The 19,557-nt window shown below is 34.5% G+C and overlaps 2 protein-coding genes across 2 annotated transcripts in view; both read right to left on the reverse strand.

The window, feature by feature from the left end:
* The window catches only part of LOC110866807 (calpain small subunit 1-like), a 28,088-nt gene extending 15,460 nt beyond the window's left edge, over nt 1-12,628 (reverse strand). The window contains exon 1 of the mRNA XM_022115954.2: nt 12,463-12,628. Coding sequence (XP_021971646.2) covers nt 12,463-12,595 — 133 coding nt within the window. The 5' untranslated portion in view covers nt 12,596-12,628. The remainder of the gene's footprint in view (nt 1-12,462) is intronic.
* Nucleotides 12,629-12,647: 19 nt separating this feature from the next.
* Nucleotides 12,648-19,139, reverse strand: LOC118480244 (zinc finger protein JACKDAW-like). Its single transcript, XM_035974993.1, has 2 exons — nt 19,088-19,139; nt 12,648-13,057 (listed from the first exon to the last, which is right to left on the reverse strand). The coding sequence occupies exons 1-2, from the start codon at nt 19,137-19,139 to the stop codon at nt 12,648-12,650; spliced, it is 462 nt and encodes a 153-aa protein (XP_035830886.1).
* Between the last annotated feature and the right edge of the window lie 418 nt (nt 19,140-19,557).

A 19,557-nucleotide genomic window follows, 5' to 3' on the forward strand; every position in this document is an offset into this window, starting at 1 on the left:
AACAGCGTATTTAAGTAAATAAAACCAACCACAATACAATTGGTGACCAAAAGCCAGTTAACCAAGTTTTAAATTAAACAGCGGAAGCATAATACGTGATACCAAAATATAAGTTCATAGTCCATAAGTTTAAAATCCAAAACGTAGATTTAATAAGTTCATAAGGATTAAGTGTTTATTACGGAACATGACAGTCCGTATCCCACAACGACTCCTTCCTCGTGCAAGCTCCAAGCATTTAACGACCTGTAAGGCATGTAACAACGAGTCAACAACAAAGTTGAGTGAGTTCACGTTTAGTTGTTTAGTTTTAAGTTGTTTCTGAAAACGTGGTTTGTCTTTCGTTGGCGTAATTGCCGTGGGGGTTACCCCGTAGTTGAAAGTAAGATTAACCAGTTCATTCTTTATTACCCAAACCATTTCCATGATTAGTGGGGGCTTCCCCATGTGAACCACTAGACCGTATGATATCGACTACTACGCAAGTAAGTTGTGCCCTACATCAGTGTCTATCATCACTGATGGTTTGCCATAGTCCATTAGTACACGCCCGTCCGACTGGCACGGTGTGAGTTTTGTTAAACCTAATAGCGCTATTAACTAATGACCCGCTCGCCATTGGCCTCGGCGATTAAGTCGATATAAAATGAGGGACTTAATGATAGAGTTTTGTCTAGTAAGTTTTAAGGTTGTTGTCCTACCCAAGGAGGACGAACGTACGTAGTTCTCCCCAAGGAGAATACGCAGGAATAATATTGGCATCCTACCCAAGGAGGATGGCCGTACATATCCTACCCAAGGAGGAATATGTAGATTCAATTTTAAGTTCTTTAACCCATTCCCAAACCACCGGGAATCCCATGCCTTAGAAAGTGTGTCAACTCACCTCGGCTTGCTCGGTTAGATTCTCAAATATAGCTAACAGTCAAGGTCGGTCAATCACATCCTACTATAATTTACCAGTTAGTCATTTAGTGGCTTTCAAATAGAACACAAAGTTCCTACACGTATCTATCACACAACATGCATCGTTTTAACGGTTTATGCCCATCTAAGTTTCCCATCCATTCCCCACTCAAAATCAAACATACGATAATGCACATAACATATATAACATGTTAGATCATTCACGGATAGCATACTCGACATTTAGACACGCAAGTCACAACTTATCTCAATTCAGCATTTATATTCAAAACCGGCTGTTTTGGACATTTTAATAAAATAGTTAAATTATTCCAAAAATTCCCAAATTTTTACAGGATGTCTTAAACGTTCCATATTTTATTGTGTAAAAATATCGGGGTCCGGTTCACTACCAATATTTTATAAAAAATCATATTCTGGACTGAACTCAGATTTATGCATTTCTGACCACAGTCCACGGAACAATTTATTAAAAATTCGTCGAGTGTCCGATTTACGAAATTCCAGTGGGGTAATTACAAATGCATCGGTTGTCATCTACTGTACAAATCTCATGGTCTGATTCTACACGAAATACAAGTTACAACAGAAAATACAACACTCATTTATTGCTGTAAAAACTCAGCCTAAGCTGCTGTTACGAATCGGTTCTTTAAAAATAGTAAACGAAGTCCAAAAATTACGATTCCGGTGCCATTAGAACCGTATTTTATAACACCTAAATCTAGTCTTCAGAAAGTACATTTTTCGTTAAGTTATGGTCCTGTTACAGCCTGATGAAGTCGGCTGAAATCATTACTCAGCTTGCTGTTTTGTGGTTTAAATGTTACTAAAACGTATTAACAAGTGTCCGAACAACGGGCTTATCAAAAGTTTGACGATCAAACATCATATATACATTAACCACCCTTAAACCAACAAGTTTTCATCTTTATGTATCAATCATAAGTAAACTTTTATATTTATCTATTTGTTCTTGACACTTTAGTGATTTTAAACATACTACACCCTTTGATCATAGAAACAAGATTAACAAGAGTGTAACAAGAGACTTACTACTAGCTTATAGCTAGGGTAGAATCTAGTGCAAAGTTGGTAAGGAGAAGATGGTTAAAAGACTTGAAACAAGCTCCTTTGAAAAGTCCTTCAAGATGTAACCTCCATGGCTCACTTTGAAGCTTTGTATGGAATATGTAAATGAATAAGATGAAGGTGTAAGGGTGATGGTGGTGGATTCAGTTGTAGTAAACCGAATGGAGAGAGAGAGAGAAGTGGAGTGAGAATGATTTCTATGGAATGATGAACAATCTATGATCCATGCTTTTTAAAGATTCATTCATATATCTTGGTTACTATCACAAGTAATAATCTAATAAAATATGGCAATATAATCAAAGCAAATATTTGAAGTATGGATGTTTGATATGGGGGGGTCCATGAGGGACTAGAATCGTTGGGGGGGGGTCTTAATGTAACATTGTGACCAAAGTGGTAAATAATAGTTAGACTAGATTTTATATGTTAGTGAATTGATTTCTAGCGGGTGTTATGGCATACGGGACCATGACTAGCCAAAAATAATTACACAATGTATTTGACAAATATTTGGTGTCCCGGGTAATGTCCGGTTGTTTGGTCGGATACTGTTCCGTTAAACTGCTTAATTAATCTGTAAAGCGTCCTACATATATATTTTTGCAACGTTTTTAATTTTTAACACTCAGGAAGGCATACCGGACTATTTAGTAACTTTTCTGTATCCTACTAGTATGTTAACAAATACATGTAAGTATAACACAGATATCAGAAAGCAGTTAAGTAATTTCACACAGTCGTCAAACACTTTAATTATCATTAATGAATTGTACGGAATACATGGGATTTTGAGGGTTGTCACATTCTCCCCCTGTTAAGAGAATTTCGTCCTGAAATTTAGCGCGTGGTTACTGAGGAAGCTAGTTAAGTTGCGTTGTTTTCCTGATTTTCCTGGGGTGTCACATCATTCCCCTGTTGATTTGGAATTTCGTCCCAAAATTCTGCAGTAGCTTCAGACTTTCTTTTTTTTTCCTTCAAACCTCGCGACCTCATACATAACAAAGGATCTCTCAACCATCCGGCCGGACATGCCACATCCAACCATATAAGGGAACTAATTAATATTATGCGGTATTTCAGACTTTCTTTTTTTTCCTTCAAACCTTGCCGCCTAAAACGATTTACAGAAATCCTTTCCTTTTATGATCCGGACTATGTGCGGTAGTAAGAGACTGATATGTAAGAACAACCATCCGGCCTGGCATCACATTGCTCAGTTTTTGTTTCATATATGTAATATGTATATTTCACTTTGCAGTATAAATGATGATTGTATGGTTCTAGTTTGTGTCTCTTATGGTCTTTTTTCGCAAGATTTCTTTAGACATAAAATTGACAGACTGGCAAATGAAGTAGTTGCTAACACAGGTTTTTGATAAGTCGGGTTACTGGAAAAGACGACTAGGAAAGCGCTTCAGGGTCTTGAGGCTATGCCTCATGTACTTCTGTGTCAAGACTGGTTAAAGTTAGGGTTTGTAAGAGACTGATATGTAAGAACAACCAAAGGGATGAAGAAATTATGAAATGTCAAAGGTTTGCCTGATAAGACGGTTGATCTGTAAAACAGTTGAGAGACTTAGCTTCTAGATGTAAATAAAGCTTATTTGGTTCAATATAGAGCAATGCTTCGCATACATGATGCACACCATCTCAGTGTTTGGGTCTTATACGCCTTGGAGCGAGTCATGCTTTTCTAAAACAAGATGACTAGCATCGCAACAATATTTTTATGCCAGTTTTGTTAGAGTGACACAAGTAAATATATAGTTTACACTTTACAGGCACATACGAGTGTGGTGGTCATGTCTTGAAATAATAATTTATAATTAAATGTACAATTAAGATATTGTATGTATAGTTGCCACCGAATCAGTAATTGCTAAACAAATATGCTTAGACCATGTGTAGTGGTTTAGCTCAATAATGCCCCCACCATGGGGCGTTTTGCGACACGTGGCAGTCCAGTCAGCATAGGGCATTATTGGGCGTTATTGTAAAAGTGGCGTAGTGGGAATAATGCCCAATAACGCCCATTCCAATTATTAAACAATTTTTTTTATAGAGAGGAGGTTAAAAAAAAGAAACTACTAGTGGACCACTCCCATTGGCCAGTCAACATGTTCTCTTCCAATTTGAGCGTTGTTTTAAAAACGCCAATCCATTTTTTTCAAAAATAATGCCCAAAAACGCCCTATGTAATTGGGGGGGGGGGGTTTGAAAATAATGCCCCACTACGGGTGGTCTTATAAGACCATGTGTAGTGGTTTAGCTTAATATTGCCCCCACCATGGGGCGTTTTGCGACACGTGGCAGTCCAGTCAGCATGGGGCATTATTGGGGGTTATTGCAAAAGTGCCGTAGTGGGAATAATGCCCAATAACGCCCCTTCCAATTATTAAACAAATATTTTTTTTATAGAGAAAAGGATAAAAAAAAAATAAGAAAATGAAGCTTACACTTGGACCACTCCCATTGGCCACATGCAATTTTGAGTTGACCACTTCAGCGTTTTTTTTTATAACGCCGGAATCAATTTTTGTCAAATAAAACGCCGGAAAACGCCGGATGTAATGGCTCCGGGGCGTTATTTGGCGTTTTTTTTAAACCGCTCCACTACGGGTGGTCTAAGACATGAGTATGTGATTTGCTATGTGTTGTATTTTTAACCCATCGCCTTTTTTATTTTAAGCTTCATTAGTACTTTTTTCTTAGAGTTAAATGCCATTTTAGTCCCTGTGGTTTGGGTCATTTTGCCAGTTTAGTCCAAAGGTTTCATTTTTCACCTGTGGGTCCAAAAAGGTTTCACCGTTGCCATTTTAGTCCACTGGGTTTACTTCATCCATTTATTTTGTTAACGAGAAGGCGAATTCGGTCATTTTATTTGTAATTCTGTTAACTAGAAGAGTAATTTAGTCATATAAAATGACCGAATTGGCCTTCTCATTAACAGAAAAAATGGATGAAGTTAACCCAGTGGACGAAAATGGCAACAGTGAAACCTTTTTGGACCCACAGGTGAAAAATGAAACCTTTGGACTAAACTGGCAAAATGACCCAAACTACAGGGACTAAAATGGCATTTAACTCTTTTTCTTAAATACAAAGTTATGTGAATCAGTTGTGGTCTACTCCTTTTTTTACATGTTTTATTTATGTAAAAATTTGTTATAATTTCTTCCACATTCCTCACTAAAGCTTCTTTACTAGGGACTGTTGAAGAACCAAGGAATGTGTCTCAGGAAGCAGTTCCAAATGTAAGTTTATTACTGTTTGTATTACCCTTTTTTAATTAAAAATTTTGCATCATCACAAACATGATTCACTTAATTTTGACAGTCTGCATCAAAGAATCTCACTGGAGTAGTTCAACCGAACACCAATGAAGGTGGGAATGACATCAGATCTCGAGAATATGCTTAAACAAAAGACTTTTACTAGGTTCGTTTTTTCGGCCACTTGTCAAACATTGCTATGATATGTTTTCTATTACTGATAGATATAGTACACCACTTACAGATCCGAAATTGAGCGTTTGATAGCATTGTTGCATTCGAGAACGACAGAGTCAAATGTTGTTGAAGGGGATAAAGCAAAGCTTCCTAGTACATCGTATCAAGTTGTAAAACCTGATGCATTTGCAAGTTGCACATTGAACAAACATGTGGAAGAGAGGGAAATCAGGAACTTAGATGTTGCCATTTTAACACCTGTTGTCAATTCTAGAGTAAGTTGTATGCTTTTGTTCAAGTTTTTTTGGTTTCTTCTGTTTTAATCTTAAAAATCTTGTCTGTAGTTAGATTTTGAGTAAAATGCCATTTTCGTCTCTGAGGTTTGGCCAGTTTTGCGATCTTCGTTCGAAGGTTTGTTTTTTCGCATCTGGACACAAAAGGATTGAAATCTTGTCATTTTCATTCGGCTCGTTAACTCCATCCATTTTTCTCTGTTAAGTCAGGGGCATTTCTGTCTTTTTTGTTAACTTAAAGGGCAATCCGGTCTTTTCACTTATTTAGCATAATATACAAGTATTAAAAAAACGAATTTCCCTTAAAGTTAACAAAAAGACGAAAATACCCCTGACTGAACAGAGAAAACTGGATGAAGTAAACGAACCGCATGAAAATGGCAAGATTATAAACCTTTTAAGCGGAAGGCGCAAAACTCGCCAAACCTCATGGACGAAAATGGCATTTTACTCTAGAATTTTTTTATCAAAAGGGTTTATGTTTTCAACAAACAGCGTTATCATGTTGTCTACTTGTCTCTAGGCCTTTGAAGATGATGTTGCTTCACCTGCTGAGCTGGCAAAGGCCTATATGGGGAGTAGGCCTACCAAACTATCACTATTACCCCTGAGACCACTCACTCAAACACCAAGACAGGATTTAGCGTTGCTTAATAACACAGCCACCTTCCCGAAAACACCTGCCACATCACATACACTAAAGACCACAGCTGCTATTAAGACCTGCGAAAATGGTTCAACCACCTTTAGATCTCGAGGCAGATCTGCTTTATACGATATTCCACGCACACCGTATTACAGAGGTCCTTCAACTTTAAGTCAAAAGGTTAGATAAACCTTACTTCGTATCTAGGCCTGTAAACAAACCGAAGATTCATGAACTTGTTTGGCGGGAGGTTCGTTTATGTTCGTTTGTTTAATAAACTAAAGAACATGAGCCCAATTTTTTGTTCATTTAATTAAATGAACGAACATGAACACATATTTTGTTCGTTCATTTATGTTCATGAACGTTCGTTCATGTTCATTCATTTATGTATGTTTATTTACATTTGTTTATGTTTGTTCATTTATGCTTGTTTCAATTTAAATATATAAATATAAATAATAAACATAATAGGAACTTTCTAACTACTCGATAAATACAACTAATCGGTAATTGGGCTTTCTAGTAATATAAATGGTTTTTCAATGGAGTTTATCGTAATTAATCACTAATTTATATAAAATATTACTTTATGTTGGTTTGTGTTTCGTAAATTATGTTCATTTACGTTTCTTTAATCATGTTCATTTGTGTTTCTTTAATCATGTTCATTTTGTAAGATTATTAAAGACTGAATGATTATTATTGAATGAGTACGTTACAATATATAGGGATTACGAGTAACCCTAGAAACCTAACCGAGCCCGTGGGCCCATAGTCTAATACTCCCCCGCAGTCGTAGCGGATGGAACTAGAAGGCTTAGACTGAAAACAAAAAAACAATAATAAACCAACCGCAACCACAAGCGCAAGCACCGTCTCAGAGTCCTTTTCCGGCAACACAGTTTAGTGCGGGAGGAAGGTTCTCGTTAGGTAGCGGTGGAGGGGACAAGTCTAATAGAAGGGTTGTTAGAGTTAAAAGACAGACCAGGAGGAAATGATAAAACATGGGAAGGGGTCGCTTGTTATGGCTTGGTTTGACATTCTACAACTTGTGTCAGGTATTGTGGTAGTTAGATTGTTCTTGTGTCTCATTTTTGGAGGAAGTGTTTTGTATGAGGTCCATCGGTATAACATCTTATTCTTTTTGTGTATCCATGTAAAAACATACAAGGTAAAGACATTGCAACTCTAGAGTCATAATGCTGATATAGCTTGTATTTCTGTTTTTATAATATATGGATGTTGTCTTTAGCTGACGTTCGACAAGGTTCTATACATGGACTGTATAGCCATTGGCTAACCGGTTCTTGTGGCCCGTTTGGCGTCAAACTGGTGCCATTTGATGATTATGTAATCGGGCCTGCGATTTTTTGTCATCTTATTTTGCTGCAATCTCCGGGTAGACCTTTGAGTGGCATCAACATCGTCATCATATGGTGTTTGCATATCCGTCTTGGCATTTTTGATTGATTGAATGTAACCAAATGGCTTTTATAACAACAATAAAGTTGACTTTTGTCGCCGAATAATTTCTCTATCAGTTTCTTAAAATCTCATCATATAAATGAAACAGGTCAAAAGTTATTGTGAAGGTTACCTTTATATATAGAGTTAATTATATAGTTAATGTGGTTTACATAAAGTAACAATCTAAGGTACTAATAGTTTAAAATTACATTCTTGGGTACTAACTTTCTATTTTTTAACATGTGAGTGTATTAATTACATAGTTAGTCCTTGTGGTGTATACAAACTAACAATCTAAGGTACTAATAGTTAACAGGGAATTAACGTTAATAACCTCACATGTTTAAATACCTCAGGATGTGATTTTAAACTATTAGTACCTTTGATTGTTATTTTGTGTAAAGCACGACTAACTATGTAATTAACTCTTACATCTATATCTATATCTATATCTATCTATGGGGACCGCTAAAATGAAAACCACCTCTAGTTGTAAGAACCATGAGAACTTTTTGATCCGGGGCGAGTTGGACCAAATTTTTTTTCATAAACGTAGATGCGTGTATTATAAACACATTTGTAAAAAAAATTCAAAAAAATATGTCGTGAGTGTAGTTTTGAGCACCACAAGTTTATTTTTACGGGTACTTGGTACCCGTAAAAACAAACTTGTGGTACCCGTAAAAACAAACTTGTGGTGCTCAAAACTACACTCACGACATTTTTTTTTGAATTTTTTTTTAATGCTTATGGTACAATAAGTTAGTAAAGGGCCAAGATGGTCTTTTCACATGAATATTAAATCTTAAAGCTTTCTAAGTAATGAGTATTAATTTACAAAACTATTATTACTATCATTTATATAAATTTTAATCTTTTAGTAAAAGAAAAATTATGATAGAAAGAAAAAGGAATTGAAGAGTCCTATGATAGAAAGAGAAAGGAATTGAAAAGTCCTCTTTTAAAAAATTAAATTTCACCTATTTAATGACTTAATATAGACATGATACAATAGCATGATGTAACAGGTACCATAATGTTGGAATCCAACTGTTTCTAGACTGTACGTGTCCATAGGAAAGTTCAAATGTGTTATTCAATTCATTAGTGAAAAAATCAACCAGTAGCTTATCATAGCATCACTCGAACCATAACTTACGACTCGATATCCTCCAAATATCATGTGGTAATCGAGACCATTCTAAGCACCAAAGCCATTTGTCAACGACGATGACATCCTCTCAGCTTATGCCAATGACCCGATGGTGGATATTCGAGCGGCTGCGATGAAGAAGTGGCTCGGAAGGTTTTGTAGGCCGGGGGGGTGGAGGATCTTGCAATGAAGATTTTGGGGATTTACATGAAGAAGCTGAAACTTTTGTGTATGAGCAACTGGGAGGCTAGAGAGCTAAATGAAAGTCAAGTGGACATGTGTCGATCCTTATGCTTCGTACATCGATCAAAGGGTTGTTTTACTTCAAAATTAAATAAGTTCATGCTAGTTTTTTTGTTTCTTTTGGATTAATTTAACTATGTAAGCTTTCGTTGCGATTTCTATTTCAGCCTATGATAATAAAAAGCTTGTTCAACATTGTTTGTTTTTTTATCCAAAGAGATTTACAACATAGAAGATGAGTTAAAAATAACTTGTTTATGCATTCTCAAAGTGGTAAGAGAATATGAGTAGTGATGCAATTAGAATTTTTTTAGCTGGCTTGAGCTAATCTGTTGTTATAAAACAATCATAAATTAACTTGTTTCTCTCTCTATATTATAATGATATGTTATGTGGAATTTCCTTGCAACAATTTTTTTACACGTTAAATTTTCTTCAAATGTAAATTTCAATAAAATTGTGACATTTTTTGCACGTTTTAATAGTATGTTTATTACTTAAGTAACACATAAAATATAGTATTTTAACATGAACAATTTTTATGTCAAATATCTTGATACACTTTTTAAGTTAGTGGTCAAATTAGAAAAAGTGAAATTTAACACTTTTGCATTATATTCATACTAGGTTATATACCCGTGAGTTTCACGGGTAATGGGTTGTGTTAAAAAAATCTGTCTATAAAATAATAACTTCACATAGTAAGACACATGTTTGACAGCCTTACCGAGACAAAAAAAACATAAATTGAATAAATTAGGGCATTTACTTCACAGAAAAATATCTTATTTAACGGTGTTGTCGGGTACATCAATGGTATAATGACATAAGTATTTCAAAAACGGCAGCAAATCAAGATTATTATGCAATTGAAATATTTTTGTAAGAATGTTTATATACCAATGAGCTTGACGGGTTATCGGTTGATTTTTAAAAATTTATATTTGCAAAAGAAATAAAAAAGCATGGATGATGCTTTTGGAATCAAAGATTGATTGATGTCTTATTTTACTATTTTGAAAAAAAAAAAAGAGAGAGAGAGAAAAGGTTATCTCCCCTTTTATTTGTAGCGACTCTTTCAACTTATAAATATCTAATGCGGTGGGAAAGTTAAGTATTTTTTACCCAAAACATATTTTCTGTGTTTGGAGCTCCATATTGTATAAACACCGAAATTCCTCACAAAAGCATAAGATAGTTTCGTATTATATTTTAATTAGTTGTGTGTATGTATATTCGTGTATATCTTAATCATTTAATTTGGCATCTAGTAATTGGACTTGATCATTCTCAACACCGAAGTAAAAAGACTTAGTCAGACCTCCCTTCTCCTAACACCTATACCGAATGAAATTGTTGAACAAAAAATGGCTACATCAGTCCAAAGATGCATCCATAAGTTAATAATTAAGTTAGACATTAGTCATGTATTCTCACTTGAATATTAATACATACAGAAAGTTGTTATATTCTTAATGTACCACTAAAAAAGATCCTATGGTAAAGAAATAAAAACAACAAAAAAACTATATGATAATTAAGCTTAATACCTGACATATATATGTGTATTTTTTTTACCTAAGTTGCACAACAAATATCATTGGTGAGGCGAGAGGCCGGGGGGAGGAGGGTGCCAGTACGCGATGGGCCAAGCCGACCAAGGAACGCGCCCCACACCCACAAGCCTAATCGAACCAACCGCTTTTGTAATGAGATTGACGTAATAAAACTTAATAACTAAGAATATAAAAAAGTTATGCTATAATTAAATCGGTTGATCGACAAAAGAAAGTTTAAAAGTATAAAAATGTAAATAGGATCATGTTAATGTTATAACTTATAAAGCCAATTATAAATTATAAAAGTTATCAAGAATATAAATATTTACACATATATCATATCATTTTAATTTGTATAACCCAGGACTCAGATAGTCAGATTTATAGTTTTTTAAACTTACTTTTAACAATAAGATATATCTTGTGTCACGTTACTTAATTAAAAGTTTCATTTCATTTATAATGTTTTCTTATCTCTCATTGCCCAAGGTAAGAAGTTTATATATTATTAAGGTGTAATAAATTTATTGAACCAAGTTTGTTCGGCCAGACTCAATCCATAAGATCCATTTAACTGGGTCTACAATTTGCCAGTTCAATCACAAAGTAAAAAAAGAAAAAACCAGGGGCAGTCCAATCCACTCGATACGACTTGTGGAAGGTCCGATTCTTGACCCAACCGGGCTTAACATCATAAGCTATGTGAGGCACTTCTTCCTATTTTTTCACCTTTCAACACGTATGTTTCGTAGTTTTCAAAATATATTTTCTCAATCATTTAATCTTTTTTTTGAATTACAACGATTGCTTTATTCAATTACACCAAAATATTCCTAACTAATCTCCTACGCCCAGGTTTGAACCTGGAATCTCACCTCTAAGATCACACGGAGTTTTGAATGGCACTTGTTTTTTTTTTTATTATTAAAACTCCACTTTTACGTCCCTCCCACTCCGTTTTTTTACCACATATCCATAATTTATATATTTAAAAATTTTTACAGATAAATTAAGCCTTTAAATCGTTCATGCATATTGAGGTGACAAAAGTTTGCATATAGATGGTAACTTTTCTTCGAATCAAAGAAGACCAATTATGATGTATAATACCCAGTTTATTTTATAACAACATTGCTATAATTGAAATCGAAAACTTCATAAATATTAGAACACAATATATAAAATAATAAAATACACAATTGGGAAACAGCAAAAGCACACTCAAAAAACATTCCCTTTATGTTTATGCGTGTGTTTTTGTTTGAGTTTTTTTTTTAATCAAAATTGTGAGGAATTGACACCTAGGATTAAATTAGAATGGAGGCTTAATATGAGGACACGTGGCCTATCAACTTTTCCTTTATTATATAGGAGGATAATGATCAATGAAATTACCGTACACAATATTATAATGAAAATACCGTACACAATATTATATATTGTATATATAGATTCTCCTATCAGCATCATCTTTAATCAAAATACCACGACCACCGCGGTTCATCATATATCATTTCCGGTGGTGAGTCTAACAAAAGTGGTGACGTTGGTTTTGCTCCACTGATGTCATTGTTGTCTAAGACTCCACCAACTATATCTTGGAGTAGTCCGCCACCGTTGCCGCCACCACCACCACCGCCGTCAATATTGTTGTCTAACACTCCACCAACAATATCTTGGAGCAGTTCGCCACCGTTGCCGCCACCACCACTACCACCGGCGTTCATTGGAAGTGAAGCCTCTCTTGAGTTTTCTTCCATCCTGTTTCACATACACAAAGATGCAAACCATAAATAATAAACAAACAAAGCTCTATGTTGTGAAAACCCTATCGCGACTAAATGTAGTGTCGTACTCTCTATTACTGCAAATCTTGATATGAGCTTTCCAATCCGATTGAACCGCATACTTCCTTGGACACGTTTCACAGTTCCATATCTTTTCTCCATGTTTCCGACTATAATGCTTCTTAATTGCGTGCAGATTTGCGAGAGCTCGAGAAGGGTCATGATTAGCACAGCTTTTCTCTGGACATATGTACACTTTATTCTTCACCACTTCATTTTTGTTTCTTTGCTTAAGAGTCGATGGCAAGTTGTGTCCTCTTCTATGAAGCTGTAAATTCTGGTCTCTTAGAAAACCCTTATTGCAGATCTCACATACGAAGTGATTCGTAGCGGTTAATGATGTTGGCGATAACTCGATAACCTCAGCTTTTGGATCTGTACATATTTGTCCGGTGTAAGTAAAAAAAAAAACCCTAAATTGTTTATGAAAGTATTTAAATTGAGCAAAGAAGAAGATGGATATTGTTTTACCTGGATTACACTTTCGTTTGCCCTAGGGGTGTTCAAAACCGGATATCCGAAAATTCGGATATCCGAAAATTCGGATATCCGAATTTCGGATATCCGATAAGTTCGGATAGTTCATTTTGCTATCCGAATCCGTATCCGAAATTTCGGATACCCGAATTTCGGATATCCGAAAATTCGGATACGGATTCGGATAGTGAAACGGATATCCGAAAATCTAAAAAAATCAAACATTATCTCTACTTTCAAGATAAAATATTCAAAAAATCAAACATTATTTCCACTTTCAAGATAAAAATTCAAACTTGAAGAGCATTCTACTTTTATCATCGGCAGAAGCTCAAGCTACCCAAATACAAAATCAAAAAATGAAAGCTACCTAAATACAAAATCAAAGAAATTAAAAGTACACATGAAAAAAAACTACTCATTATAATCAAAATATACTAAAGAAAAAGCACAAGAATCCACGAGCATCTTGTATTTTGAGTATTTAGTTTGGCATCTCCAAAAATTAATTAGTGGTGGAATGAAGCACTGTCAAACAGTTCAAACCTCAAGCAGATTGAACGATGATGAAGTCACGAAGAACAGATCAAAGGGTGGAAAAGATAAGATGAAGAAGAGGTTGAAGGTATCAGATCTAGATCTCTAGAGAAAAAGGGTGGAAAAGATAAGATGGAAAGAGGCTAGGGTTTTCACTTGTTGGTATATATATTTATTATCTAATAAATAAAAAATAATATTATTTAATATTTCGGATATCGGATATCCGAATTATCCGAAAATTTTCAATATTGCTATCCGAATCCGAATTTTTGGATATCCGAAATTCTGATATCCGAAATTTCGGATATCCGAATTTTCGGATAATTCGGATTCGAAATTTCGGATAGTTTGGATTCGGTTTCGGATCCGGATTTTTTTGAACACCCCAAGTTTGCCCGAACGGGAAGAATTAGGGTTAGGGTTGGAAGAAGGTGCTGATGAAAACCCAGACATCCTTGAATCTTTAATAAAGGAAAAACAAGTTTAAGCGTTAAGCAAGTGATGAATCAAGTTGTGAGATAGTTGTGAGATAGAATGTTCGTATTTGTTTAAACAAGTGATCAATCAAGTTGTGAGATAGTTGTGAGATAGAATGCTCGTATTTGTTTGAATCATATATATACACACAGCCACGGTTTGCTTGTACAATTTGACATCTTTTTTTGCTAAAAATAAGGGAATTTGGAAATTTGCAATATTAGTGGTTTGCTCAACATGGCGGACACTGGAATCGTAATACTATTTTTTTGGTAAAATAACGGAATTTGGAACTTTGTAATATGTTTTATTTCGAATGCGAGTTTGTTAACAAAATCCATACTGGTTAGAAGGTGAACCGTTAAAAGTTTTGTATCCTACTTTATTCCGGCTCGAGAAAAATAAATGGTGTGTGGTGGCGGAGAGAGAATATTATTTAATATTTCGGATATCGGATATCCGAATTATCCGAAAATTTTCAATATTGCTATCCGAATCCGAATCCGAATTTTTGGATATCCGAAATTCTGATATCCGAAATTTCGGATATCCGAATTTTCGGATAATTCGGATTCGGAATTTCGGATAGTTCGGATTCGGTTTCGGATCCGGATTTTTTTGAACACCCCTAGTTTGCCCGAACGGGAAGAATTAGGGTTAGGGTTGGAAGAAGGTGGTGATGAAAACCCCGACATCCTTGAATCTTTAATAAAGGAAAAACAAGTTTAAGCGTTAAGCAAGTGATGAATCAAGTTGTGAGATAGTTGTGAGATAGAATGTTCGTATTTGTTTAAGCAAGTGATCAATCAAGTTGTGAGATAGTTGTGAGATAGAATGCTCGTATTTGTTTGAATCATATATATACACACAGCCACGGTTTGCTTGTACAATTTGACATGTTTTTTTGCTAAAAATAAGGGAATTTGGAAATTTGCCATATTAGTGGTTTGCTCAACATGGCGGACACTGGAATCGTAATAATATTTTTTTGGTAAAATAACGGAATTTGGAACTTTGTAATATGTTTTATTTCGAATGCGAGTTTGTTAACAAAATCCATACTGGTTAGAAGGTGAACCGTTAAAAGTTTTGTATCCTACTTTATTCTGGCTCGAGAAAAATAAATGGTGTGTGGTGGCGGAGAGATTGGGGATGGATCGTCATCATAATGCTATCTCATGGAGTTGGAAAGCTTATCCAAGGTCCACTAATGAAATTCAAGAGCTAGTGGAATTGCATAGGAAGCTCACGACTTATGTGTTGAATGGAGATAAGGATATGTAGCATTGGAACAGTGACTCGGACAATGTTTTTTCCGTCAAAGAGGTTCGAAAGTGGTTAATGTCCCGTGAGCAAGTCGTATTAAACTTTCTAATTTCAGTCATTATACTCTCACTTTACCCTATTTTGTATTTTGAGACTTGGATCATAATGAAAAATACATCGTTTTGATCATATGCTTGTTTTAATACTATGTTATGTTATTACACGTTAAACTATGTCAAACACGTAAAAACGATTGAAAGATATTCCAAATCCCAACTCTTAAATCAAGTATTATCAAGAGATTACCCTAGACTAGACAAAAATCGGGAATTCGTACGTTAATTCGGTAAATTTCCAGAAATCTGGGCTAAATCAAATAATTATAATTATATATATTAGTTAAATAACTAAATATAGTATTTATAATAATTAAATAAATTAATTAATTAAATAAATTAGTATTGTAAATAAATAAAAAGGGATTTTAATGAATTTTAGTTAGTTTAAACTAACTTGGTTAGCTAATCCTTTGTAACAATGGACTTAACCTGGTTAAGTCTAACCAGGTCAATAATTACCAAAGGAAACCACTAACTGACAGTTAGTTTGGTTAAGTCAAAAAAAGAACAAAAAGGGGGGGTCTCCTGGGTGAGAACCGGCCCCCCTTGGAATCGAACTCGCGACCTCGTGCATAACAAAGGATCTCTCAACCATCCGGCCGGGCATGCCACATCCAACCATATAAGGGAACTAATTAATATTATGCGGTATTTCAGACTTTCTTTTTTTTCCTTCAAACCTTGCCGCCTAAAACGATTAACAGAAATCCTTTCCTTTTATGATCCGGACTATGTGCGGTAGTAAAATCATTCCAAACACCGGTTTATCAATTATTTCCAAACACACGTCCATTACCATTCATACAAGATTTCGTTTCCGCAAATACGAGACATCCGAACGGCTATAAATACCGAAACCCTTCGTCACTGCTCGACACCCTCATATCATTCCCGAAAATATCTCACACCTTCACAGCTCGAAACTCTTGCCGGAGAAAGCTACTCGTTGCCGGAGACATCCGAAGCACGACAAGGATTCATGCCCAATGATTCGGTATTCGTTCCTGTCTATCTTTCTTTCTTTTTATTTCGGTTTCGAGTAATGGTATTCGTGATTAATACAGACGATACTAACAGCGACCGGATCCTTGTTCTTGTTCGGTCTTAAGAGGAGAACTTACCGGAGCTTTCGACGGACTCGACTTGACTCGATTCGGTATAATACTTGCTATCCAATTACCCTTGTTAATGTCCCGTGAGCATTGTTATTAACCTTTTTATCTTAATAATCCTCTAAACACAAGTTTGAAAAAAAAAAAAAGAAACATATACAGTCGATTAGAGGGGAAGGTGATGAACCCCATTCATTTCTTTTATTCTTATTTTATTATTATTATTATTATTATTATTATTATTATTATTATTATCATTAAATAAATATCAAAATTATAATACTATTAATTATCAGAATTATTATTATTATTATTAATATATATATTAATCAGAATTTTTATTATCATTATTATTAATGTATAAATTCAATTATTATTTTTACTATTATTATAACTATTATTATTAATATTCTTGTTGATATATAATCAGTATTATTGTTAATATTATTATTAATATAAATGAGTATTGTTATTATTAATATTAATGTTAATACAAAATCAGTTATTTTTTATATAATTAATAAAAAATTCAGTAAATACTATTTAAGTAGTTAAAAATTCAGCATCTATTAGTATTATAAAAAAAAATAGATTATATAAAGCTAATTGATATAAATTCAGTAATTATATAATTATAATCCGATATTTAATCAAAATTCGGTAATTATTATATTAAATTGTTATCTGTATTTAATATATTTAATATGAATTCAATTATTTATAATATAAATTATTATCATTATTAAGATAAAAACCATTTACTATTATTAATAACAAAATAAATTCAAGTATTATAAAATTAGTTATATTATTATTGTTATTTCTAATATTATATTTATTGTTCTTAATATCAGTAAATATTAACATTAAGAATATCATTTTATTATCATTATTATTATTATTACATTTTTATTATTATTCATACTATTATTACCATATTTGCATCGAGTACTATTAAAATACTATTATTTAACAAATTAATAATCTGCACATTATTATTAATCCCCATCATCATTTTAAGCATTGTTCTTAACATATACTTAAAATCAAATAGGATGATCTCTTGCGCTCGTTACAAATCTCTTGGACAACTCTTTCTCTTAATCTCTTACCAAGAAACGCAACGCAAACTAAGGTGAGTATACATGACCCATTTTCTATTTTCCACTTTTGGGTGCAATATGTATTCTATATCAAACATCACAATCACATCAAACATTTTACGCACACTCTATCTTTACCCTATGTGATACATATTAATCATGTTAGACATGTTATGCTAATGTAAACATTCATGACTATGTGTTCATTAACTTCGTACAAGCCTCCCCTAACAATGGTAGCGCTATAGGTTGAGAAACGCCCCTCTCGTTATATTAACGAGTATTGTTAGGTTAAACTATGTTAAAACCACCCGTACACTTTTGGGTTGGACACTTTAATTGCGTTAAACTTTGGTTTGGACACATAGAGTAACATCGTTTCGAGTATATACTGTCAATATGATATTGTATTTCACATTTGGATATGAGCAACATTTTAAACACGTATTATGCTATGTATGAAAACTTGTATACTCGCCAACATGCTTTTGTTGACTTTATTTTAATACATATTGCAGGTTGAATGTTCAAGAATCAAGAAACAAGCTAGGATGGCTTTAGAAACCCATTTTAGCATTTTAGTTAATGATTGAATTTATGTTTGTTTATTTGAGACAATGTACCCTACTTTAGAATTTAATAAAATGATTTAATTTATATTGTCACATTTAGTGTTATGTTGTTTTGAGCAATTTGTTCGTCTCATCCCGATGTTTCCGCCATCGGTTGGGGTGTGACAGATTGGTATCAGAGCCATAACTATAGGGAATTGGGTAGGATTGCCATACTTTTCCCTAGTCTATAGTAGGAGTACTCTGATACCAGATTGGTATCAGAGCCATAACTATAGGGAATTAGGAATGCCTTGCCTAGTCTATAGTTTAGGAGCTTTTTCACTATGTGTTGCTTAAAACAACTTGTAGGTCCCTTTCCGGAGGATGACGAACCTAAACCTTGTTATACAAACCTACTAGCGAGTGCGGAATCCAAGCTAGCAAGCAAACCGGGATGAAGCAAGTATAAACACAACACACAAGGTTCACCGATTAACACCAATGTATTAATACGTATGAAGGTTTCGGTTACAAGCACAATGTTTACAAATCTAACTTGCAAACTCTCACTATGTGTGTGTGTGTTTCGGACAGAATGCTCTCAAGAACTCACTCTTGCTATCTGTGTGCATCTATCTGTTCTCAACACACTGCATGGGTATTTATACCCATACACTGCAAGTCTGTCCGAAGGATCAAGGGGACTGCTCGATAGATGATCTATCGAGCATCCAGCATTCGAAGGATAGGCATATACCTCGAAGGATGGTGTATCCTTCGAGGTCCAACTGCATCCATCGAATGTTCATCTTTCGAGCACGTCGAAGGATCTAAATCAACCTTCGATGTCTCGTCCTTCGAGACAGACAAATTACAACTAATTTACTAACTGTTGGCCAAGTCAAACCAGGAGGACGGTTGACTTGGTCAACTTACAGGACTGACAAGGACATCGTTTACATCGAGACCGAATACAGACAAAGTACAGACACAAGTGCACCAACAAACTCCCCCTTGGCTGTAGCTTTGTCTCGAACTTCGATGATTGTAAATTTGTCTCGATCTTGATCATCTTTGATCTTCATGTCTTCAAGACTCTGATGTCCTTTCAAGTCTTCAATGTCGGAGGATCTTCAAAGTCTTCACGTCTTGAAAGCAGAGAGTGTATCAACAAACTACCCGTATTATGTAGGAAGTGTGTTAACAAACTCCCCCTTAAGATAAGCT

The sequence above is a fragment of the Helianthus annuus genome, chromosome 7, assembly GCF_002127325.2.
Source record: "Helianthus annuus cultivar XRQ/B chromosome 7, HanXRQr2.0-SUNRISE, whole genome shotgun sequence".
Lineage (NCBI taxonomy): Eukaryota > Viridiplantae > Streptophyta > Magnoliopsida > Asterales > Asteraceae > Helianthus > Helianthus annuus.

What these genes read in the sequence shown, in the direction of transcription:
- LOC118480244 (XM_035974993.1), bottom strand. Translation starts at nt 19,139, where the DNA reads ATGAACATTCGATGGATGCAGTTGGACCTCGAAGGATACACCATCCTT. An exon ending in AGGATACACCATCCTTCGAG is followed by an intron (nt 13,058 to 19,087) that starts GTATATGCCTAT and finishes AAATATGTACAG; the next exon opens with ATCCAAAAGCTGAGGTTATC.